This window comes from Aulonocara stuartgranti (genome assembly GCF_965226115.1).
Source record: "Aulonocara stuartgranti genome assembly, chromosome: 6".
NCBI classification, from domain to species: domain Eukaryota; kingdom Metazoa; phylum Chordata; class Actinopteri; order Cichliformes; family Cichlidae; genus Aulonocara; species Aulonocara stuartgranti.
The window spans coordinates 29256286-29281473 of record NC_138944.1 but is presented as its reverse complement, the minus strand read 5'-3'; the positions used below and the strand labels follow the sequence as shown (position 1 = coordinate 29281473).

Genomic DNA, 25188 nt, shown 5'->3' with positions numbered 1-25188 from the left:
GGTAATTGGTGATTCTGTTCTGAGACACGTGAAGACAGCAGCAACCATAGTCAATTGTGGACGGTGATCTGTTATTTGTCAAACTCTTTAGCTGTATGCACATACTGTGTCTTCTTTCAGTATTCAACCTTTTCCATTTAAAGTTTCATTAAATATCAAAAATGATGTTTTGAGACTTTAATGCAGAATCAAAAAAAGAAAAAGTATTTTTTTTATTTAGAAACATTTAAAGAGCATCATTTTACACACACACACACGCACGCACACACACACACACACACACTCATGTCTTTGTTGTTGTCTTAAAGCTCATCTTTGGTGTTGTTGGCTTTTTTTGCCTCCTCAGCTTTCATGGCCTCGGTGTACTTCCTCCTGTCTTCATCCTCCTGGATACACAAAGGAGAAAAGTATATTTTTAACTGAAAGAAAAAGGCAGCTCTCAAACACACAGACAGCTATAAAAACACACAAAGGCACAAGTGTAAGGATGATCATTCACCTTAGCTCTGTATTTTTTGGCTTTCTCCATCTCCTTCTCTACAAACTTAATCAGGGGTCTCAGCTTCTTTTTTCCAGTGTAAACCACCACCTACGACACAGACCACAGAGATCTCACTGTAATGAGCCTGGTTTCCTCTAAAGAGCAAATAATTCCTTTTTTAAAATCTGTTTTTCGTGATGATATCATAGGCTTTAATAAAAACGATTAATCGCCTCATAATTGCCTCGTACCCTTTCAGCATACAGAGCAGGAAACAAGCAGAGTGATGGGTACGTGCCCTGCACTGATAAGTTGATATCATTGGCTGAAGCATCGATACGAGTGATGACCACGTCCTCGCGCTCCTCAAAGGCCTCAGCTAGTTCCTCCCACAGCGGAAACACAGCGCGGGACTCTTTACTGTAGGGCAGATCTTCAATACAAACACATATGATTACTTTAGGAAGCTCTCTATGTTTTCACTTTTAATCACAACATAAATTTGAACTTTCCTTGTATCAAATGCCCTAAATAAGGGCATCATTTTTTTTAATCTGTCAAATTTCATCACATTGTTTGGGATGTATCTCTGCAGTCTGTCTATGGATCTTAAATAGAATTTGAGTGATGGTTTTAGCTGAACTACATAAAGGATTGGCACAGACTTGGTTGCTTGTGTTGGTTTGCTCATTTTCTGAAAGGTTAACTGATCATTTCATTGAAGGGGACTTCTTCAAGTGTTTGTATTGCCTGGGAGATCTGTTCAAACACTTTTTTGACTCATCATGTTAGGAGGTGGTGGGTAGGTGTATTGTTGTTTTTGGGTTTTGTTTCCCTTTTTGGCATAGGTAGGCGGGGCTTGATGGCATTCCGGCACACCTGCGGTGCATCGGACGTCATCAGTGAGCGCTTTTATGGAGCTGAGTCACGGACGTCTGGTGTCGGAGTATTGTCGCTGTCATAAGTGGTAACGTGTTGGTGCAAGCTGAATCTGTTGATTCCACGCTATTGAGCTGCATGTTTTGAGGATCCATCTCCTGCCTGCTTCTCCTTTGTTCTAGCCTGTCCCGCTGCCTGCTCGCCTGCCTATTTGTCTTTGTGTTGGCTTCTTTGGATCCGTGACGGAGAGTTACTTCATACCAGTCTGTGACCACCGCTACAGCTGTAGTTCTGTGTTTCAAGTAAGCTCTCCAACTCTCCCCATCGTCTTTAGTTTAACTCTCGGCTATCGACGTTACTCCGTAAACTTTGTTTGTCCCTCGTTTTCAGGTAGCTCTGGTGCGTCATCTGCCCACCCGCATACCTCGGCTCCGTCTCGTCTCTTCAGCTCTGCTCTCCTTGCACATTTTTACCTGTCACTGTATATAGCCCCTTCCCTTGTAAATATTTCCCCATCATTGTATATAAATCTGCATCACTACTATCTTGTGCCCGTGTGTTTCTGCCACTAAATCCATCCGTGTGAGTTCTCCTAACACATCATGTTAGAGAATCTTTTTCCTTATACTCTCAGGGCCCTTTAAATACACTCCCAACAACTCAAATCATGTGCGTTTTCAATCTAAAGGCTTGAAGGTGCTGTTTAGCTTATGGGATTCAGAGGGTGGTCGCCAATTTTAGTCACCAATGACTCCCAGTATAACTTAGGGCCCTCTTTAAAAAGAAAAACAAATTAAAGCATGATATTAAAATGAACAGTGTTTACATACAAAACAGGACAAAAACAGTCTTGTCTGGGTTAAAGGCAACTTTCTCCAGATTCATCCCCACCAGCTCCTTCACTGGTTTTTGGTCCCATCCTTCAGGTATCGGCTCACTCTGCATCTTAGGCTGTTAGAGATACACAAGTCCATTAAACACATAAAGACGAGCTGCCTCCCGGGTTCTGTCTCTGTGCCACACAGCAGAGGTGAGTGGGACTTACCTTGGCTTTGCCCTCGAGGTAGTCCTGGCAGAACCTTTCTATGATCTCTACGCTCAGGGCGTCAGAGGGCAGATGGTAGGTCACGTGATTTGACAGGTTAACCAGTCGGATTAGGGGAGCCTCAAAGTCCCGCACCCGGAAGTACTCCATCATTCTGCCATTGCGAAGCTCAGCCACGTTCACCAACACAAACAAAATCTGACACACAAACATATACAGCCCTCAGACGCTCCTGTACATCACAACAAGGCGGCAGGGCCAGGAGGCAGCCTGGGATCAAACCACCGACCTTCGGATTAGTGGCTGACCTGCTCTGCCACCTGAGCTACAGCCACCCCGTAAGAATGCCCTAAACAGTATGGTCAAAAACAAAGGAAAAATTAAACTAAATCTATGTGCTGTATTCATTCTTATCTCACTCTGGGACTAGAGTAAGGGTCAGATACGGTCATTTGTTTATGATTTGCTGTTCTGCAGCCAAACTGCTCACAAGACCTTAGTAAAGAACTGGTTTGGGTAAAAAGTAGGTTTAAGGTGAGGATTAATGTTATTTATGCGATCGAGTCAAGGTCAGAGTCTGAAAATACATTATTATTGACCTCAAAAGCACAGACATATGTTAGGTACCTTCATCCTGAATGTCTCTGCAGCGGTGCTGAAGGCAGAAAAAATCTCATCAAAGTCTTCTGAACTTTTGTTGACAAAGAGAAGAGCGTGGTTTAACACAGGCGAAGATAAGATCTGAGAGGCTGTCTGCAAAAGGAGACAAAGCGGTTCAAACACTTAAGCAGTGAAGCTGGATTTCAGCTGGCGCTAATGTTAAGGCAATTCAGCACATTTTTAAGTTCAATGGACAGAGCCCTCTACTGACTGAGATGATCATAACAGGTGCAAATGAGGATATTAAGTTGTAATTGAGCCGCTAACTGCAAAGGCAGGAGGTGAAGGTGGATAAAGAGGACAACAAACTCCAGCTCTGTGTGCCAAAGCTCCAGTGCATCCATCAGAGTGTGAACGCATGTGATAAAAAGCACTTAAACTTCAGTTAAAGTGCTGTGCAAACTCATTCAGAGTTTAAAAACACCTTTTAATATGGCGTCATGTATGCCAAAGAGGTGGATAAATATTAAAATTGATTTTCAACATAATGCGATCCAGTACCACCACCACCACCCACTACGACCTCAGTGATAAAGATAAAGTAGAATAATCACCTTTCGGGCAATGTCAACAATAGACTTATAAAAGTTTATGGCAGAAGAGCTGCATTACACTGCAAGGTGCAAGGTGCTCGGTGGGTGTAGCCTACATGAAAACAGCAATTAGATTTCAGTCAGCAGAGATTTTCCCTGAACACCATCCCAGTGGATTCAGACCAAACCGTTCCTACCGTAGCTGTTGTATATGTGTGAAAATACACCATGGACACAACACTGTACCTGCCCGGTGTACTCAGTGACTGGGTCCATCTGGTAGATCGTGATAAAGACAATCAGGACCCCTTTAGATGTCTCGGGCGTCATTTTGTAAGCCTTGATGAGCTTAGACTGCAGTGGGCACACACAGACACACAAACATACATGGTATCACAGGTAAGACTATAACCAACAAGTCTGCTTCATATATTTATGCTTCTTTTGTAAAACTCTGGATGCAACATCAAGATTTCTTTCAGTTATGCCGTCTTTTTGAAGGCTCACAGTGAGGTTTATGTTTAAAATCTCACTCATGTTTTATGGCATTCACCCTCAGCTAATTTCTCTTAACTAAACAGAACTAAAAACTAACGAAAGAACTAAAACCTCTCTTCACATAGAGCAATGTCACAACTAGTATTGTTTTTGTGAACCGGTGTGTTTGTATGTGTTGTGCGTGAAGAACCTTTTTGAGCATCAGAACAACATCATGTGTGTGGCCGTATTTGGCGATGACGTCATCGTCCTGCGTCACCACAAACCTGACGTCAGGAAGCTCGACCGCCGTGGCGTAGAACACCTGGACGTACTCGTGGTTCAGCTCCTGCTCACACGCAAACGCATAGAAACTGTCGGAGTGCGGTAGATGCACAACATAATAGAGAAGGGAACTCAGGCGAGGCTTTTGTTTTACCTTAAAGAATCCAACCACTGTCACCTCTTCTGAGGCCTCTGATTGGCTGAGATCAGTGACGAGGTCAGCAGCTGACCCTGCCCTCCGTTTCAGCCAGGTCAAGATGGAAGCCGAGCTCTGAGGAACTTCAGGACAATCCAAGATCACAAATCACTTTACTGTTAATATTTTACCCAAAACAATTAAGATTCAACAGCTGAGGGGATCCTAATAACTCCTGGTGCTCTGCAGGAAATATGAAACAACAGCCAGTAAACTCTAACCACTGGTGTTTCACAACAAATGGCAGGCTAGTTAACTCAAAGAGACACATATCTGAAAAGTTCAAGGCAAAATTTAATGACAGGGTGTCAGCTTTAACAACTTAACTGCAGCATGTGCCTCTTTCATCCTGATCTTTTCACGTTTCCAGAATAAGAGCAAACTTTCATACAAAAAATGCGATTAAAATTTGTGCTGGATAACTTTAGAGATATATGGTTCATATGAAAACATAATGACTCCAGCCAGGGCTTTCACTGCTGTTTTTATTACCCAGCATCTAGCCATCGGTGGTGCCAGCGAACATCATAATGAAGTCAGAGCACTAGAGGACAAAGCCCTCGAACAGAGGTAGAGGAAGATTCAAACCAAAGCATCTCTTTGTTTCTCTATTGTTTCCTAATAATCAGAACCCTGATTTTTCATTCGCTTTGTCACATGATAAAATAAGTGTGGATCATTTATTTTTCAGCAGTATGCCATATCTGGAGCTACTCCTCTGGGTCATGTTATATGATATACATTGTTCTTGTTAAAAGAATAAATGAGATGAATGAAACTCTTCTGCACCTACCAGGGCAGGCTACTGGGTTGTGTTTATCTCCGGAGAGGTACAGTCTGATTACTGGGTGGCCCGTTGCGTTCAGTTCTTTAGCCAGGTCCTTCTCTTTTGACACATCAACCACTGCCAGCTTGACCTTTGACCCCTTGAGCTCTGCTGCAGCTCCTTGGAAAGCTGTAGACACGCGCTGGCTTTCTCCCGACAGAGGTGCAACTGACAGACACGCAGAGGAAATGAGGATTTGATTTCTTACACACCTTGCAGTCGCCTGTTTGTGCGCTTACCATATGAAAGTATGAAGGTCAAAGGTCATGCTGTACTAGGCTTGATGTTTAACTTACAGAAGTGCACCAGGAGTTGGTCATGCTTTCTCAGCGCCCTTTTGAAATTCCCCTTCTTCAGCTGTAACACTCCGTCGTTCTCTGGGAACTGTTTGTCTTCCTTCGTGTCGGCGGCGACGCATACGCCGAGACAGAAGGCCGTCACGCACAGCAGCAAAAGCCTCTTCATGGCGGTTCAGTCTCACACTGACAAACTTGGCGGGAGTGGTGAAAGGGAGGTCTGATGTGTGTATCAGTGCCGAGGAGGTATAACTGTGAATCCTTGCGTTATCTGCCGCCTGGACCCAGCAGCCTATAGCTGATTAACTTTCCTATCTGAGCACTGCTGTATGTCTGCTATTGGCTGCTGTTCATATCAGGCTCTAGTATCTAAACGCTAAACCCTAACTTTGTTGCCTGTACAAGGTCACACAGCAGACATAAAAGAGGAAGTTACTCACACATTTGGTGTTTGTGTTCATATGCAAAGTGCACCCATTTGCCCTCGAAAATACATAAATGCATGTTTTGTTTTTGGTCCGCAACGAAACATGACCTCAACTTGGCAAAGATACTAAACATTCACTACAGCATTAAAGGCAGGGAAAGAAAGCCCATTTATCACTTTATTTAACAGCCTTTTCATTCTTGATCCCATACTGTCATATCATTTTATCACACTGTTTTTATACTGGACTTAACAGAGGGTTAGATAACAAGAAAAATGTCCGTACAACCAGAGGTGTGGACTCGAGTCACATGACTTGGACTCGAGTCATTAATTTTATGACTTTAGACTTGACTTGAAAAAATGTTGTAAGACTTGTGACTTGACTTGGACTTTTACACCAATGACTTGGGACTTGAATTGGACTTGAACCGGTTTACTTGAAAAGACTTGATATTTTACCCCAAATATAAAATTTAACATGCATATTATATAGAGATTGAAAATGTGACGTCATTCACGGGTAGAACCGCAAAGGATTCTGGGAACTCGTGGCAAGCGGTACTAGTGCACGCAGGCTTTCAATTGAAATCAGTTATACAGCGATAAAAAGAAACACAAAAATGTTGTCGCATGACAGCCACGGGAAGCCGACGGGTAAAGAGATCGGTTGTTATCGGATTACGTCGTTGAAGAGAAATTGTTCGAGCCATGTTTCCGAAGTAACAAAGAGGCGACGGATGGCCTGGATTCCAGCCACTCAAAGCTCACAGGTTAGTCTGCTCCAAGCATTTACACAAAGGTCAGTCTGCTGCTGTAGTTAATGCGTCATTTTTCTTAACATAATTGGTGATATAGGTTACAAGCAAGTCTGGCGCTGAACAGAAATTGTCGCGCTATGCTTCTTTGTTTATTGTGCATAAATAGTAAATTATCCTGACAGAATACTGCGTTTCGCTTCTGTTATTATGGTACATTGACAAAAACATATACTTTTATTCACAGGATAAAACAGGTTTTTTGTATCACTAATTGCCCAGTACGATTACAACATACAATATTATTGTCACTGCTACATTTCTGTGATGCTACCAGAAATTATTTCCACTACTAATTAATTACCGTTGAGCTCAAAGGTCCTATTAATAAACGGTTAACGAATGTGTATTTATGACGACGATTTGTGAGACTGGTAAACTTATGATACGTACGATGGTCTTTCGTTCTACACGGTGCATTTCAAGGTCCTGCACCCATCCGGCGGTAAACTGTACCTGGGCTTGTTGCAGTGACCGGAAGTTACTAAACTTCATGAGTGTATGCACTCACTCCAAGAACCGTATGATTATAAATATGCATATAAATATGCTACAATGAGATAGCTGACTTCATCTAACTAGCAAATGTTGTCCAGGCTACGTTGGTGATGCAGTTTTTTTTAATATGTATGATATTTTTGTCATGCGATTTTAAAGCCAGTCCTACAACCGCATCCAAGAATAACATGCAGCTTATCTCAGAACTGTCGGTGAAAATTATTCTTGGAGCTAGGTTTAATTGAGCTGCATTTTAAAGAGGTGCAATTTCACAATTTGTGTATATTTTCTAAGTTCACTATTTTGTCATGTGTTGAGAAAAACACAGATTTAAAAATTACATGGTCTAATATTTACATTTAGCATAACTGCAACATTATTTTTTTCTTTTTTAAAGACTCGAAAGGACTTGAAATTCAAAGTTTCAGACTTGTGACTTGACTCGGACTTTTACACCAGTGACTTGAGACTCGACTCTGACTTGCCTGACATTACTTGAGACTTGACTTGAGACTTGAGGATAAAGACTTGAGACTTACTTGAGACTTGCAAAACAATGACTTGGTCCCACCTCTGCGTACAACAATTGCATGGTTAGCTTAGCTTAGCATTAAAGAATAGAAACAGCACCAGGATCACTTAAGCTGGCAAATTATGTTCTATAAAAACTGTTTAATCATAATGAGGTAAGTAAGAACGTTTTATCTGGTGATATAAACAGCAAAATACCAGAAAACTGCTTAAAAATAGATGAGTACCCTCATTACCTGCAGCTAGCTTGAAGTTTGAAATTGTTTTCATCTGCAAGAGTAGCTAATTTCGGCTGGTTAGTAAATGTTAAGTACCACACAGGTTTTCCTGTTGTTCATATTCTGAGAGATTCATATCAAAGCTCCCTCTGTGCTCGATTGTTTCTTGGTCAGGCTTGCTGGTCTCCAGTGAAGTGACTGGTAGCTATCTAGCTGCAAAATCTTTTCAAACGTGCCAAAGCCAGGTAAGATATACAAGTTGTGTTTGTCTACTCCACATTTACAGTCCAGGTAAGATACCTACAAGTGTGCTGAATCAAAATTGAAAAGGGTAACTGCTAATACACACTTCCTTTATTCTTTAATAGACCTCATTTTAAAATCTAACATTGGTGCAGAGTCAAAGGTAATGGGATTAAAAATAAAATCACTACTGAAATCAAACAAACTACTACACTGACAGAAGTTACACATACAGTTACTATAAGGAAGCAAATAGTACACCTTCTGTCAGCTCGAAGGTTTTGCATATCAGGATTTAACAACAACAAGTACATCCCATGATTCAGTAGCTTGTAGAACCACCTTTAGCAGCCGCAAATTACAGGGAGTGCAGAATTATTAGGCAAATGAGTATTTTGTCCACATCATCCTCTTCATGCATGTTGTCTTACTCCAAGCTGTATAGGCTCGAAAGCCTACTACCAATTAAGCATATTAGGTGATGTGCATCTCTGTAATGAGAAGGGGTGTGGTCTAATGACATCAACACCCTATATCAGGTGTGCATAATTATTAGGCAACTTCCTTTCCTTTGGCAAAATGGGTCAAAAGAAGGACTTGACAGGCTCAGAAAAGTCAAAAATAGTGAGATATCTTGCAGAGGGATGCAGCAGTCTCAAAATTGCAAAGCTTCTGAAGCGTGATCATCGAACAATCAAGCGTTTCATTCAAAATAGTCAACAGGGTCGCAATAAGCGCGTGGAAAAACCAAGGCACAAAATAACTGCCCATGAACTGAGAAAAGTCAAGTGTGCAGCTGCCAAGATGCCACTTGCCACCAGTTTGGCCATATTTCAGAGCTGCAACATCACTGGAGTGCCCAAAAGCACAAGGTGTGCAATACTCAGACACATGGCCAAGGTAAGAAAGGCTGAAAGACGACCACCACTGAACAAGACACACAAGCTGAAACGTCAAGACTGGGCCAAGAAATATCTCAAGACTGGTTTTTCTAAGGTTTTATGGACTGATGAAATGAGAGTGAGTCTTGATGGGCCAGATGGATGGGCCCGTGGCTGGATTGGTAAAGGGCAGAGAGCTCCAGTCCGACTCAGACGCCAGCAAGGTGGAGGTGGAGTACTGGTTTGGGCTGGTATCATCAAAGATGAGCTTGTGGGGCCTTTTCGGATTGAGGATGGAGTCAAACTCAACTCCCAGTCCTACTGCCAGTTTCTGGAAGACACCTTCTTCAAGCAGTGGTACAGGAAGAAGTCTGCATCCTTCAAGAAAAACATGATTTTCATGCAGGACAATGCTCCATCACACGCGTCCAAGTACTCCACAGCGTGGCTGGCAAGAAAGGGTATAAAAGAAGACAAACTAATGACATGGCCTCCTTGTTCACCTGATCTGAACCCCATTGAGAACCTGTGGTCCATCATCAAATGTGAGATTTACAAGGAGGGAAAACAGTACACCTCTCTGAACAGTGTCTGGGAGGCTGTGGTTGCTGCTGCACGCAATGTTGATGGTGAACAGATCAAAACACTGACAGAATCCATGGATGGCAGGCTTTTGAGTGTCCTTGCAAAGAAAGGAGGCTATATTGGTCGCTGATTTGTTTTTGTTTTGTTTTTGAATGTCAGAAATGTATATTTGTGAATGTGGAGATGTTATATTGGTTTCACTGGTAAAAATAAATAATTGAAATGGGTATATATTTGTTTTTTGTTAAGTTGCCTAATAATTATGCACAGTAATAGTCACCTGCACACAGATATCCCCCTAAAATAGCTAAAACTAAAAACAAACTAAAAACTACTTCCAAAAACATTCAGCTTTGATATTAATGAGTTTTTTGGGTTCATTGAGAACATGGTTGTTGTTCAATAATAACATTATTCCTCAAAAATACAACTTGCCTAATAATTCTGCACTCCCTGTATTAAAAGTAATCACTTTCTGTATCACTTTCCCTTTCCCTCTCTCCATTGTGGAGGAATTTTATTCCACTCTACTCTAAAGGTTTACAAGTCATACTTGATCAGTCTTTTTCTAATTGTACTCCCATGGAGTGTAACATTTAACCAAGGCCTGTAGAGTATGAGATGCAGCTCTTGCAGTTTCTCTGATTATTGGATCTTCTGTATGTTGGGGTGAATTTGCTGGGATGTTCATTCCTGGGATGACTGGCAGCTGTCTTGAATGTTTTCTACCTCACTGTAAAATGAAGGACTTTAAATTGTTGGTAAATGACCTTGCGACCCTTTCCAGATTGATGGAAAATAAAAACTATTTCTCTAAGATCACTGTCTGTCATCTTTGTTGTGTGCTAACACACACCTGAATGCTTCAGAGTAGCAAACACCAAAAACCTCTGCATTTATAGAGGTGCTCACCCGCGGTCATCAGTTAATCAAGTGCAATCCAACTTTCTATAGAAACACTAATGTTGTACTTAGTTTTTCACACACTGCTTCTGCATTTTGGCTTATTTTTTGCTAATTAAATGATGACAGAGGGTAATATCTCATTGATTTATCATCTATCAAGTCTTCAACTTCAAGACCTGCTAAAGACCAACCTTTTTTCAAAATTTTTATTATCTCCTGATATGTAAATACTTGGAATTTGAAGAGGGTGTACTTTCTTTGGACCATTTCTATGTGATAGATTTCCAACGCATCACAACCATTAAGGTATTTTAAGGATTTCTATTTATTTATGAATTTTTTTGATCACATAACATATTTGTAAAGCTAAACATTTATAGGTCTGCTTGTCAGAGAGTAAACATTGCTGGTGTAAACAAACCTTTTATATGTTGCTAAGTAAATAGAAGTCCTGTAAATCAGTTCAGGAACAGGTTTCAATCAGGAGTGGCTGGCATTTGGCCACACGACAGAATGAGTCAGTCCCACTGACTGATTACAGCTGCTTAGAAAGCAGTGCAGCAGAGTTAGGTCACCATTCTCACATGAAATAATAACAGATGTAATAAATATAATAATTTAAACCACATAACCTTTTTTCTAACTATCACTAAGAGTAAAATAGTGTAGTTAGGCAGTTAAAGGTACTTTAAAAACTTCAGTTGTACCTGCAGTAAAGCTAAAAAACATCAAAGTTTTGTTTTTTTTTCGTTTTCAGATATAGAAATCAGTCAGTTTGGATAAAAAGCAATGAAAGCTTAATTATAAATGATAAAAGAATTTAGTGCAGAGCTGTAAAACTCTTTTCATGTTAGAATTTGGACAAATGTGGTTAAACATGGCTGCATTAAACTGTCTCATCCCATTGTCTGCAATGAAGAAGGACTGTCCTGCACTGTCTTTAGGGGAGTGTAAAGTGTTATTGCTGTGTGTCATTTAATCATAATGAACTCACACTGTAATACATTTGTACAAAATTAGAAAGTGCGAAAAGTGTTTTTGTGTAATTTCTTTTTCATATTTACGTCCTAGAAATGCTTTTCTGCTTGTGAGCCTAAAGTGTGAAAAAAAGGAAAAATGTCTCAGTACAGCTACCAGCTGTGGTAGTGTGTGTGGTGACCTGGAGGTCCTCTGTAACAGTCTGGGAGAGTTTGTACAAAAGTCTCCACATGACTCCGGGCCTCTCCTCAGCCATCATCTGTGTAAAGTATTCGTTTGCCATAGATGTCACACTAGCATCACAAGTTCATTAGTTCATTTGTCCACACTTCGATGTGTAAGGTTAATTCATCCTCACAGGGTCATCTTTTGTGCACGTGCAGAGGGTTTCCACACTGTGGGCAGGAGTGATGTGTGTCTTGCATTCCCCGTACCATTAATGGAATGAGACAGAAACCGCAGATGAGCCTGAAACACAAGCACAGAAAACACCAATGAAGCTGTGCTCAAGCTCGTTTAGCGCCGGTGCACATGCAATACTCCTCCTGTGTGAGTGTTTGGGGCTCTTACCCCGCCATTGCAAGAATGACACACCAGCACCAAGCAGCTGTCCCAGGTACATGTGTGACTTTACTGGTTACAAGATGACTGCAGTGTGGGCAGCGTACCAAACCAGGGGCGCCTCTCAGATATTCCACCGCTATGGGAACAGGCTGCGGCTGGCTCACTACTGCTATCGGCTGAGTTTGTCTGCTGTTGACACGCGGTGCGGCACCAGCTGCCATTCAGGAGACAGATGAAGTTATTAGAAGGAGAGAAGAACAAGTAAGGCAGAGGCTTATACACCCACTGGACACTTTGTTAGGTACACCTAGCTAGTACTAGGTTGGACGTCCTTTTCCCTTTCAAAACTGCCTTTACAGCTTCATGGCAAGATTCCAACAAGGTGTCAGAAACATTCCTGAGATTTTCCTCCATATTGACATGATGACATCACACAGCTGTTGCACATCCATGATGCAAATCTTCTGTTCCACCACATCATGAAGATGTTGAATTGAAATCTGATGACTATGGAGGCCATATGGTCAGGAAAACCCGTCTGAGATGATTTGAGCTTTGTATATGTGGTGTTTATGCTGCGTGCATATCGTTAGGGTCTGCTTCTCTGTTACTCCTGATAATCCCTGCAGTCAAAGCTTATTTCAAAAGCAGCTTGTGTCCTTGCTGTTGCTGCATCAAAACTCTTAAATGACCTCCCAGATGACCTCGTGCAAGCATCAGTGAAGACTGTTTTTAAATCTGAGCTGCCTTTTCTGTTAGACTTGTGAAACAGTTGAATTGTTGAGCTGTGATTGGAGGATTGGCTGCTGTTAGCTGCTGTTTTTTTTTATAGGAACCTGTTTATTCTGTTTTATTTTGTGTAACACATTTTGGTTTTAAATATCCTATAGAAATAAAATGTATTTACTTACTTAGACCAAATGACTGACTCTCTTGTTCAATTTTGTTGAGCCAGTTTAAACTGTAGCCTCAGTTTCCTGTTCGTAGCTGACAGGAGAGACACTCAGTGCGGTCTTCTGCCTCGAGGATCGACATGTTGTGTGTTCAGAAATGCTCTTCTGCATATCTTGTTTCCTGATGCCTTTCTATGAGCTAGAAACAGTTTGGCTATTCTCCTCTGACCTCTGGCATCAACAAGGTATTTTGATCCAGAGAACTGCTGTTCACTGGATATTTTTGGCCCATTTTATGTAAACCCTAGAGATGGTTGTGTGGAAAAATCCCAGGAGATCAGCTTTTTCTCAAATACTCAGACCAGCCTGTCTGACGAGAACAACCGTGTCACATTCAAAGCCACGAATGCCACCTTCCTCCCCCATTCTGATGCTCCTTTTCAATTTCAGCACGTTATCTTGACCATATCTGCATACCTAAATGCATTTAGTTACCTCCCTGTGATTTTCTGATGAGATACTTGCATTGACAGTCAGATGAAAAGGTGTACCTAACAAAGTGGCCAGTAAGTGTAAATAGCAGTAAAAAGATCATGCTTATAGTAAAGACGTAGTCTTGATACTTGCCTTGTCGGGAACGCGAGGACGCAGCAGCTGGAGCAGAAGCTGCAGCGCGAGCACGAGAAGCATGCGGATTAACTGTAACACAGAAAAACCAAAATTTAACCTAATGTAGCTTTTTAAATACTTACACTTTGACCCTTTAAAGTCTGAACCATGAAATAATTGCCAGAAAGTTCAAGATTTTTGAAAATATTGTGAACCTTCTGAGAAAAAACATATTCATTTGCATGCATGAGTTTACTTTGAAATTATATTTGTTACATTTGTTTCTCTCTCTCTAGTGCTGTTTAGACAGGCTTTCCACGGGGATCACTGTGATGATGTAGAAGTCTCAAAAACTCACAAAAACTCATGAATTAAATATGATACGACAGGCACTGTGGGGTTAAAATACAAACATTTGGTGAGTAGACTACAGACAGCATATGGACTGAGCCTCTTACATTGTGAAACCAGCGTGCAGCACATAGAGACTGAACTGAACTTGCTGAGCATGCCTACATGCCTAAACGCCTTGGTTTGCTGCCATGTGATTGGCTGATTTGATATTTCCGTTAATGAGCAGTTGAACAGGTCTACATAACAAAGTCAATATTAAAAGTGCAATCTTTATACTTTGAGTAATGGGATGGACTATGACTCCAGTGCTTTGGTGGGGAGGCGAGGACACGGCAGTTGGCACAGACAGGACAGGAAAAGGATCTGGCTGAACTGTAACTGTGATTTAAAAAAAGAAAAAGAAATGTTTACATGTTATTTTGCAGTCACACTAGGGTTTCCTTCCACACTTTACTTTAAATATATATTTTTTAAATTTACTTCAGAGTGCACTGAAGTGGTTGTCTGGCAGAGTAAAAGCATGAATACACTTAATGACGACATTTCTACAAATCAGCCTGGTAAAACTGGTATGTCATGTAAACAGTATGCCAAAAAATAAATAGAAAAGGACACATGTTAGTGTGTACATCCTGTCAGCAATATCTCACGAGCTGACTCAAGAAATGGGGTTAAAGGAAGCAGAAAGATTTTTATCTCACCTGCTTCTCTGTAGGCAGGTGGAGGTGTCGGTGGGGATGAGAGAGAGGCGTCATAGGCAGGTGGGGGGGCGTTAAAAGCTGCAATGGGCAGAGCAGGAGGTTGGCGACTGGCCTCCTCATATGAAGGGGGGTCCATCCAAACAGATCAAACAGGATTCTGTCATGAAGATAAAAACAGAAATGTAGATAAGAGCAAGTTTGAAATGTGTGTTTTCATCACAGATAGTTAATTACATAAAAACGATGTAAGTCTATACCCAGATATCTTTGATTTGGTACAGTCTTGCTTTCCAGATAAAACCCCAAAAGGGCATTAATGTAAGACTCTTCTTCACAATTATCGAGTCACGTAGCTCCTGCTGTTGATAACATCTGTGCTTTTCCTTCAGTGACAAATTAAATATATTTTTATTTGTCATCACTTTAAAACAGGTTATTTTTGATCTTCATTCACAAGTCGTCACAATCTTCTAGTATTTGGTGGGGAAAAAAGTTGACAATGATCTTGCGTTTGGTGAACCCACATTAGCGATTCTTAACACACGACTAATGTCACATGTTAGGTTCTTAACATGCGACACGAGTCATGTGAGACTCTTATCAGAATTGTGATAAAAGTATTCGTGGAGTCAGTCGTGCCCTTTTTCTTTTGCTGTTCTTCTTTTAGGGGTAATTTGTTGGACTGGATTATGGGGAAGTTACTTTTATCAAAAGTTGTACTTACATTAAAAATGTATTTACATGATCCAATGCATCACTTTATAATTTTACTTTTTAGGATTAGTGGAAGCGATGACCAGCTTAAAGTTGTTTACCTGGTCATAAAGGATACAAAGGACATTACGTGTGTGAAAACACTATTGAATTAAGCAAATTGTTTAAAAAAATGACATTGAATCACATGTAATCACTCTGTTTAGGACTGAATCCGAGAAACTGGGGAAAAAATGGGAATGAATAAAAAAAACCAACATATAAGGTTTTAAGAATGAAAAAATAACATTTTATACCCTGGGCTTTTCCAGCTTGCATTGCAAATGAAATGTGCTGTGTGTACACTAGCTTCTTTCAGTTTATCCTGGTGTTAATGTGGGCGCACTGGAAAGAGTCAATTGTAAAGTATTTTATGTGGCGGTTTAGCTCTTTGTATGCCAGGCTCTGTGATGCTGAGTCTCATATTACTGCTTTTAAGTCTGAAGCTCTGATTCTGCCGTAATAGCTACTTGCATTATCTCTCCTCCTGACTGCTAAACAATGAAAGGCGCTACATATCCAGTCTTTCATTGTTTAGCACTGCTGGTTTAAAGTGACAGCGTCAGAACAGTACACACAGTGTAACATGTGATGGCGTAAATCAGTCTTTTACTCATACTTCACATACTTTAGTGTTTTTAATAATGCCGCACACATTAATCTTAGTTGTGTTTTAATGTAACTATAGAAGCCATATATATATATATCAGCAGCTTCATCCCTTTTAGGGATTATAAAAATAGAAACAAATGTCAAATCTAGACTGTTAGTCTATATAGTTGCACTGTTTTTAAACTGGTGTGAAATATTCACCCTTTTAAACGTGTATTACTCATCGTCCACCTTTTTATCAAGATGACACAGAATTATTACAGCATGTAAACACAACTCTGACTGGCAAAGATGTATTTTTCTACCCCTATATCAGAGAAAACCGAGTGTATCAGCCATGAAATGCACCCGCTGAATGCAGTCAAGTCACTCGAGCTCACATGAGACTTCGCTCTTATGTAAACAAGACACATCCAAGTCCCGATACCTGATCCAGACAGGCACAGACCTGCCCCTGCCACATAGACATTTCCAATAACACCTGCCAACAACCTTATAGCTCATTACCCGCTAATTAAATAGTGTAATGTGAGATATATCGGAGCAGTGGTCTTACCTTGGGCAAATGAGGAAGAACGACTGGCAGGAGGAAACACGTACCATTGCTGATCATGGTCATCACATCACAGCCTGTTAAACCTGTTCTCCCCTGGAATTGGAAACATTTTACGTCTCACATGAAAACCAACCTGTTTGTCTTATTAGTCACCACTGCCTATTCAGAGGTTTTCCCTGCAGGAAGAAAAGATTGTTCAACTTAAATCAGTCTATACCTGCTTACTAGCTGGAATCACTATATTTACAAGATCTACAGCAATAAAAAAAACTTTTATAGTATGATTTATTGTTAGATACCCAGCACAAAGACTAATCATTCTTTATGAGGCAATTATGGAAAGTTTTTTAATAATTGGCAATCATTTCTAATATTTCACATTTTTTTTGTAAATGTCACCACTCCTCCTCTCCTTTTTTTACCTTATTTTTTCCTTCTCTCTACGTACACCTCCGCATTTAGTCATTAGCTATTATTAATCTCCAACTCTCTTACACAGTGTGCCCTTTGTCCTGTCTTCCTCTCCTCACTCCCTCGCTCGCAGCAGACGGCTGCCCCTCCCTGAGTCTGGTTCTGCTGCAGGTTTCTTCCTGTTAAAAGGGAGTTTTTATATATGCTCTAAGACAACCGGTGCTTTTTTGGTTTTCTTTTCCTTCTTTCTTTTTTTTTCTTTTTTTCCCCAAAGCTTTGGAAAGATAGTAACTGGACTGGTTTTTATAAAGCGCTTTTCTACTCCACTGGAGTACTCAAAGTTTTATACAACTGCCTCATTCAGCCAGGCAGTCGAGCATATTTGGCAGTTACACATCCACCAGCAGCCTGAACTGTTGGTACTTGGCAGAATGGATCCATTTTTCTCATCCTATCGTCTGAAAGTTGTAACAGAAATTGAGACCCATCAGACCAGGAAATGTTTTTTCTAATCTTTTATTGTCCACTTTTAAAGAATGTATCGTCAGTTTCCTGTTCTTAGCAGACAGAAGTGATGCGGTCTTCTGCTGCATTTAGAGATGCTCTTCTGCGTACCTTGGTTGTATGTAGTGGTTATCTGAGTTACTTTTGCTTCTGTTCATCTCAGAGGAGTCTGGCCATTCTCCTCTGACCTCTGACATCAACATGCATTTTCACCCAGAGAGCTGCAGCTCACTGGATATTCTCTCTTTTTCTGACCACTCTCTGCAAACCCTACAGATGGTTGTGGTGAATAATCTCTGTAGATGACCATTTTCTGAAATTCCCAGACCACCCTGTCTTGCACTATGACAATAAGTGCCACATCAAATAACTTAAATCACCTCTCGTCCCCATTCTGATGGTCACTTTGAACCTCAGCTGGATACTCTGCACACCTAAATGCATGTGAACAGTGAATGGATGTGCATTATTATTATTATCATTAGGCAGATTAAAGCATATTATTATTGAATTAGTTAACTTTTTTAAGCCTAGAGCCATTTCAAATACTTCTCAATCAGCTCAACAAATATCAGGAAACACAAACTTTTTCTCTCCAGTTTGTCACAAATTGTGTCTGTGAGCGCTACAGTATGGAATCAGAACGATGCCACCTTGAAACGAAACCGAAAAATGGATTGAAACTGAAAAAAAATATTGTAACTGAAATAAATATACTGAAAAATCTTGTATTGAAACCGAAAAAAAAATTGATAGTGAAAAACAATTAATTGAAACTGTAATTTTTTTGTTTTCGCTTACAATTTTTTTTTGTTTTCGGTTTCCATCCATTTTTCGGTTTCAATCCACTTTTCGGTTTCAAACCATTTTTCAGTTTCACTCTGCTGGCACTGTTTTGGTGTACGGGGGCGCGCTGGGGGGCGGGGATTCCGACCCGCATGTATTTGCATATATTATAATGCTGACCAATGACTGGAGAAAACACTGACGACGCGGCTGCGGTCACGGACAAACTCGCACGTGTCTGTTCGGGAATGGCAGATGCCGAGAGGTCCAGCGTTTACATTACCGACTATTTCAAAGTGACAGCCTGAGGTGTTCTTCAGTAAATTGGACTACCGGACAGGAGGACCTGAGGCCCCACCGCATTATTTTTGGTAAATTAAATGTGTTTGTAAGCTAATCCGTAATTTAGGTCCTTAGCTAGCTACCTAAGGACCTAGCTAGCTAAGATGAGCACTCGGCTGTCGGGAAACATGTTTTGTAAAGTTCGTTTAGCTACCCCGTGCAGGTGAATGAATTTACCCTGACTAAAGAAATCAAGAGAAACGCACCGGGCTGCTCAGTGACTAACCACGGTTACTGTACTTTTATTATGAGTATTATACTGTAAGAGCAACGGGCTGGACTCTGCTTCTGCTCCTGTGCAGAGCTGATTATTAAATATGTGCAAACAGCAGCATGTTTTCTGTCGCTTTCCACATGTGGAAGGACATTAAAGCCAACTTTTAAATTCCCCTCATTAGTCAATAGCTACGGATTAAATAGCAAAGCCCGATACTTATGTACTGAAACCAACTACTTCCGCTTGTCAGCTTAACTTAAAATGTTACATTTTTCCCCTGATTATTTTTTTTTAGCTTTTTTTTTTTTTACTGAGTTTGTTACAAATATTCAGGTTAAAAAACTGTCCAAATTATTTTTAATGAATTATGTTCACAAAGTCACATGTTCAGTACTCTGTACAGCTTGCATCCTTTAGGACAAATAATTTGAAACGTTAATATTTCTTGTTCAATACTGAGCTGATAACACCTCTGTATGTTGTGACCAGGATGCAGCAGCAGACTGAACCTCGACTGAAACCTGCTCCATCATCTCATCTTTGCAGATGTCCATTTATAAAGCATCAACAACTCAAAGGTAAACATGATATTAGAAAGTGTTAGTAAGGCCTTTAAAACAAATAAAAAAATAAACAGCTGTCGGCAGAACTGTAGGACTGAACAACTTCAGATCCCGAGTGTGTGAGGCCGGAGAAGGATCAGCTGTATTTCAGATTTGAGAGATAAACTTTATATTTCAGTTTGTGATGATTCTGTTCTGTTTGTGATTACAGGAGCTGACCTCAGATTCAGACCTCAGCACCACCCAGTGACAGCAGACAGATCATCCTATATCTTCAATCTTTGTAGTAACTCCAAAATTAACTGAAGAAAACAGTACAAAGGTTAAAGTACCACATGTGCTGTCAGTGAAAGCTGCAGCTGTTTTATTGATAAATTTAAAGACAAAAAGTCAAAAGGATTAATCACCCCTGTAACTGTGTCACTATACATCAGCATTAACAGTACCTCAGTTTGGTGTTTCAGAAAACTGCTGATCTCAGACCTGCACAACTTCTGTTTTAAACACTGAATGTACTCAGCTACATGAAGAGCACATGTTTTCTCTGACACAATTAAATAAAACCTGATTAAAAGTCAAAGGTTGTTACTTGTATTTGAACTAAAAACTTGTGATCTGGAATTCTTTCACTGTTTTTGACAATAGTGTGTTATTTATCATAAAGTAATTCAGAGTCATTCATACCAGAGTAACCAGTGAGCACAACATATATTTAACTTTCTACAGGACTTAAAGCTATTACTATAGCTTATAGCTATTACTTAACTGCACTACTGTATAGTTCTGTGTAAATAATCATTCTGTACATATGATTTTTAATCCTACAACTGTTTATAATTTGCATAGTTCACATTTCTGTATAACTGTATATCTCAGATTTCTGTAGTTTCTCATTTATATCCTGTACATAGTTTGTACTCACTACAGCCTGTACATACTTATAGTTATAGAATATTCACAACATATTTCATACCGTGTACATTGTAACATACCATAATAGACCCATTTCTGTAATATACTTACATATCTATATTATTGCTAATATATATTGTAATATATCTATATCATGGCTAAAGCACTTCTGGATGGATGCAAACTGCATTTTGTTGCCCTGTACCTGTGCAATGACAACAAAGTTGAATTCTATTCTATTCTATTCTATTATGTAAAAGTCCAGACCCTCTGAGGATTATCTGAGTACTTCTAACATTACACAAAACAAAGGTCTCCATCAGTGTTCATGAAATGCTGGGTTTATCCTTCTTGTGAGGGAGCTGCTGGTGAAGATCACGAGCCCTGCTTGATCCCGGCGATGAGTTTCAGTCTTCCTGGTGTTTCTGAAATGATGCCTCTCACTGTGGGTCAACAGAACTTCTGGCACAGGACAGCTGTAATGAAAGAAATTGAAGTTTTGGAAATGCCCTATATGTGAGAAGCAGATTTTGTATTTACTTTTCTTTTGCCAATCAAGATAACAAATAGGGGTGGGCGATATAAACGATATATGATAGAAACGATATAAATTTGGCTAACGATAGAGCGATATAGTCAAAATCTCTATCGCGATAGTGCATGTTGATGATGTCATCAAGCTGCGCCTGTTTTGGTCGAAAGCATCGCAGCGGCTACAACCATTATCATCTGCAGATTATGGCGGGCGATAGTCATAGCAAAGAGATGAAGCACTTTTGAAATATGGGGAAAGCCAAAAACTGCCGTTCCTTCACTTCCGTAACATTGATTCATTAATGTTGAATTCTCTCGCAGCTGCTCTATTCCCATGTTGTTGCAGTATATTAATAACTAACCTCGTATTGTGGATGAATAATCTCAGTTGTTCTCCTGACTGAAGTTTGGCCCATGTATAGCATCCTGCTATGTGATTGCATTTGTCCCTGACCACCAGAATCCCTCACGTTAACTTTTATTGAGTGGAAAAAAAGTTAGCTGTGTCGCTAGCAATCACATTCACGTAGCACAACATTATATACCAGGTAGTCCAACTTCAGTAACCCTGCAAACGCCACTGCTGTTTAGTTTTCTGTCTTCATTTATGTTGGTAGCAGAGCTGTTTCAAAAGTCTCTCAGTCAGAACATGGTATGAAATGTTTAGGTGTAAACTAGCGAGCTAACTTCCTGTTAACTTCTAACTCCGTTAAATTTAATAAATTCTGTTTTCATGGATGCATGGATGTACAACTTAATTGTTACACCCGATAAAGCAGCAACGCTGATGATTTAATTAAAGATGAAAGAATTTAGACTGTTTTTAATTCTGTGTTCGTTTGACTTTGGGACCTGAAGCGGACGGAGTTTTGGACCCAGATTACTCCGCGAAGCTCCTCACTACGGCAGCCGTAATGCTCTTACAATCCAGCAAGCAGTGCGGCTTACCAAAGTTGTACTAAAACATTTTTTAACAGATTTCTGCACGCCAAAATCGGTTCGAGGTCAGTAAGCACAACCAGAATTCATACATAAGGCACACTCTCGATTTTTGAGAAAATTAAAGGATTTTAAGTGTGCCTTATAGTGTGGAAAATACGTTATACAGAAGAAAAGAATATATCGCAATATATATCGTTACCGCACATGCTTCAAATTATATCGCGATATGAATTTTAGGCCATATCGCCCAGCCCTAATAACAAAGTATAATTTTCACCATACAATTACTAACCTTGTCATCTCCTGCACTGTCTGTTTTGGGCTCTGGGCTCCTCCTTCCCAGCGCTCATGAGACTGCTTTGATGCACTGTGGTATGAGGTGCTAACCTGTTGACAGTGTTGGGAAGGTTAATTTTAAAATGTATTCCACCAAAGATTATAGAAGTAATGTATTCTGAATACTTTACAACTACATGAATGTGCTATTGCTGTGTGATTTATTACTATTACTGAAGGCTACTCGCCATACCAACACCAACTAGATGTTAAAATCTTAATATAAATGAGTAACAGTAGGGTGGACATTAGGTAAGGCTGCAGCGATCTCGTGTAGAAAACTATTCAGCACGTATATAAAACAGGTCAGCGGCTCCGAACCGTAGTAAAGGGACCTCTGGCTAATACGTCCGGTTCGTGTCGGGCTCATAGCTGAAAACTAGCTTTACTTTGTTGTCTGGGTCAAGTTTGCTAGCGAGAGACAGAGAGAGGCGTTGAAAGGCTGCTTATTGTTTCGGAGGAAAACACGAACACAGCTTAACAGCTTACTTACAGCTGGGCTCGTCAGGCTCTCTTTTTGGCTTTAGTGGTTATTATTATATTTACATGCTTCCAGCTCCTGTTTCTGCTCCGTGACAGCTGTACTTTTCCTTTTTCTCCCTCCTCGCTCACAGACACATAACGGGTATGGCAGTCCATTCTCCCTGCAGCACTGCCCATGAGGCTACATTGTTTAGGGCGATGCCTGTAACACTCTGCTATTGCCTTCATGTTAAATAATTTTTGTATAATAATTTTTAGAGGCTCTTATTGTGTGTTTTGTTTGGGTTTCCACCGGCGTGGAATTACCAAAAAATAGAGAGACCATAGCCTAACATATGAAACAGGTAAATACCGCCATGTAATCCATTTATTTCAACAAACTAACTGTATTCTCAATATCACCTATTGAACAGTAATTGTAACGGATACATTTACTCATATTTTGTATTTTAAATACGTAACGCCGGTGCATGTATTATGTTACTGCCCAACACTGCCTGTTGAGATCCTGAGATCCGCTCCTAGAACACCGGCCTCCAACTCCTGAAGAGACACGGGTGTCCCTAAATTTAGCAAATATTAGCTTCAGGCTAGCTTGCTACGACGAATAGGCTAATACCAGCATTTTACCACAACTTCACCAGATGTAGCTAAAAAAAACTAAACTAATGTCCAGCCCAGTGGGACAGCAAGAAAAGATGACAAAAAATGATTACTTACTTGCGGTTTGGAGGTTCGAGCTGAAATTGAAGCAGCCATTGAAAGACGGGAAGAGAGAAAGATGGCAGCTTGGTCAGCACTAGTGGCCTCTATAATATATGCAAATACATGCGGGCCGGAAACCCCGCCCCCCCAGCGCGCCCCCGGACGCCAAAACAGTGCCAGCAGAGTGAAACTGAAAAATGGATTGAAACCGAAAAATGGATTGAAACCGAAAAAAAAAAATTGTAAGCGAAAACAATTCCATACTACAGCTGCTGCAGTGTTAAAGTGACGCAAGAGAAGAAGATGAGGGGTTATTTGCAAAGGTAAGGACTGCTCAGCAAGTGAAGTTTTAGAAAATCAAATTTAGATTGCAATTAATGTTGATTCATTTTAGAGTTTTTTAACCAAATGTTGGATCAAAATTGCCAAATTATGTCTGTAAAATGTCTTCCAAAACAAATTAAATATACGAATTTTGTCTTATTCAGAGCTTGCATGAAAACAGCTGGCAGTTTAGTTCAAGCTACACCGGTTAGTTTGCTGTATCGTGATAACATTTACAATGATGCACTATTTGGGATGGAAGTACTGTTACTAGGTTACATCAGGGGTGTTAGGATCTTTGGGTCCTAACACCTCCTAGTTTCTTGAGTTTTTCTTGCTCCTCCCAGTTTTGTGGGTTTTTGGTTCATTCTTGGAGTTATTATGTGATTACACTCTAGTTCTTCATGTCCTAGTCATTGCATAAGTTATCACCCTCATACCTTTCTGACCTTTTGAACTGATACACTCCTGCAAGATCACTGAGGTCTGCAGATCAAATGTTCCTAGCTGTCCCAAAGTCCAAATTAAAGCACAGAGGAGATCGAGCCTTTGCCGTGACTGCTCCTAAACTGTGAAACAAACTGCTGTTTCACATCAGGACCTTTTATTCCTTGGCTTTTAAATGAGAATAAGTTCATACTACTTTTATTTGTCTTATTTCTTACTCAGATCTTCTCACTTTATGCTTCTTAGATTTTGTCATGTCTTCCTATGTTTTTATCTCTTTTGATTATTTAAATGTACAACACTTTGCTCAACAGTTGTTGTTTTAAATGTACTATATAAATAAATTCAAGCTCGTTGCTGTAACCTGTTTGTATTTTGATCTTTTGAGTCTGTAAAATTTAGTTATCTTCATCTATGGCCCTGGTCATGCTTCTGTGTCTCACTGTGCCCTGTCCCTATGGTCGGTCACCCTGTTGTCTCAGGTCAGTCATGTCTCTGTGCTTATTTAGTCTTTACCTGCATCTAGTTTGTCTCGGGTCCGGGTCTCTGTCTCTGTGTTTGTTTATTTCTGGTCTTATTTTGATCGTCTCTTATGTGTGCATTGTGTTTTTGCTTCTTCTGTCTTGTTAGCCTGATTTAGTTCACCTGTGCTCCCTGGTGCACTCCATCTCCCTCATTACTTCCTGTGTCTGTTTAAGCCCTTGTTTGTCTTTCCCTCAAGCTGTGTGTCCTGTGAGTTCCTGTGTAGTTTCCTAGCTTGTATTCCCACATGTCTGCTTAGTCTTTCTATTCAGTCTCATGTAAGTTCAGCAATAACTGAGTTCAGTTCTATGCCTGAGTCCTCCATATTGTATAACAAATACCTCTCACACAGTGA

General features: G+C 40.3%; 2 protein-coding genes and 2 long non-coding RNA genes across 8 annotated transcripts; 1 reads left to right on the top strand and 3 right to left on the bottom strand.

Annotated features, from left to right (window-relative positions):
- Positions 1-270: 270 nt before the first annotated feature.
- On the bottom strand, positions 271-9132 carry LOC309708108 (protein disulfide-isomerase). Of its 3 annotated transcripts, none has more exons than XM_082535877.1 (12): positions 7961-9132; positions 5679-6074; positions 5350-5550; positions 4515-4639; positions 4287-4424; positions 3845-3952; positions 3033-3158; positions 2406-2603; positions 2191-2311; positions 733-914; positions 500-589; positions 271-386 (listed from the first exon to the last, which is right to left on the bottom strand). In XM_082535877.1, the coding sequence occupies exons 2-12, from the start codon at positions 5845-5847 to the stop codon at positions 303-305; spliced, it is 1542 nt and encodes a 513-aa protein (XP_082392003.1). In that variant the 5' UTR covers positions 5848-6074; positions 7961-9132; the 3' UTR covers positions 271-302. The 3 variants fall into 3 exon arrangements, with proteins under 3 accessions (XP_082392003.1, XP_082392004.1, XP_082392002.1); XM_082535878.1 differs by having other exon boundaries at positions 5679-5872; XM_082535876.1 differs by lacking the exon at positions 7961-9132 and having other exon boundaries at positions 5679-6843.
- A 1954-nt stretch (positions 9133-11086) lies between these two features.
- LOC309707691 (lipopolysaccharide-induced tumor necrosis factor-alpha factor homolog) lies at positions 11087-16893 on the bottom strand. Of its 3 annotated transcripts, XM_082535168.1 has the most exons (7): positions 16806-16891; positions 15142-15267; positions 14885-15041; positions 14460-14561; positions 13848-13919; positions 12334-12541; positions 11087-12231 (listed from the first exon to the last, which is right to left on the bottom strand). In XM_082535168.1, exons 3-7 carry the CDS (start codon positions 15018-15020, stop codon positions 12126-12128), a joined length of 624 nt encoding a protein of 207 aa, XP_082391294.1. In that variant the 5' UTR covers positions 15021-15041; positions 15142-15267; positions 16806-16891; the 3' UTR covers positions 11087-12125. The 3 variants fall into 3 exon arrangements, with proteins under 3 accessions (XP_082391294.1, XP_082391293.1, XP_082391295.1); XM_082535167.1 differs by lacking the exon at positions 15142-15267 and having other exon boundaries at positions 16806-16893; XM_082535169.1 differs by lacking the exon at positions 15142-15267 and having other exon boundaries at positions 12432-12541; positions 16806-16893.
- A 1525-nt stretch (positions 16894-18418) lies between these two features.
- Positions 18419-20516, top strand: LOC309707696. Its single transcript, XR_014277050.1, has 3 exons — positions 18419-18877; positions 19555-19643; positions 19840-20516. It is a non-coding gene; the product is annotated as an uncharacterized lncRNA (long non-coding RNA).
- A 144-nt stretch (positions 20517-20660) lies between these two features.
- On the bottom strand, positions 20661-24133 carry LOC309707698. The gene is made up of 3 exons (XR_014277051.1): positions 23556-24133; positions 22309-22403; positions 20661-21016 (listed from the first exon to the last, which is right to left on the bottom strand). It is a non-coding gene; the product is annotated as an uncharacterized lncRNA (long non-coding RNA).
- Positions 24134-25188: the final 1055 nt, after the last annotated feature.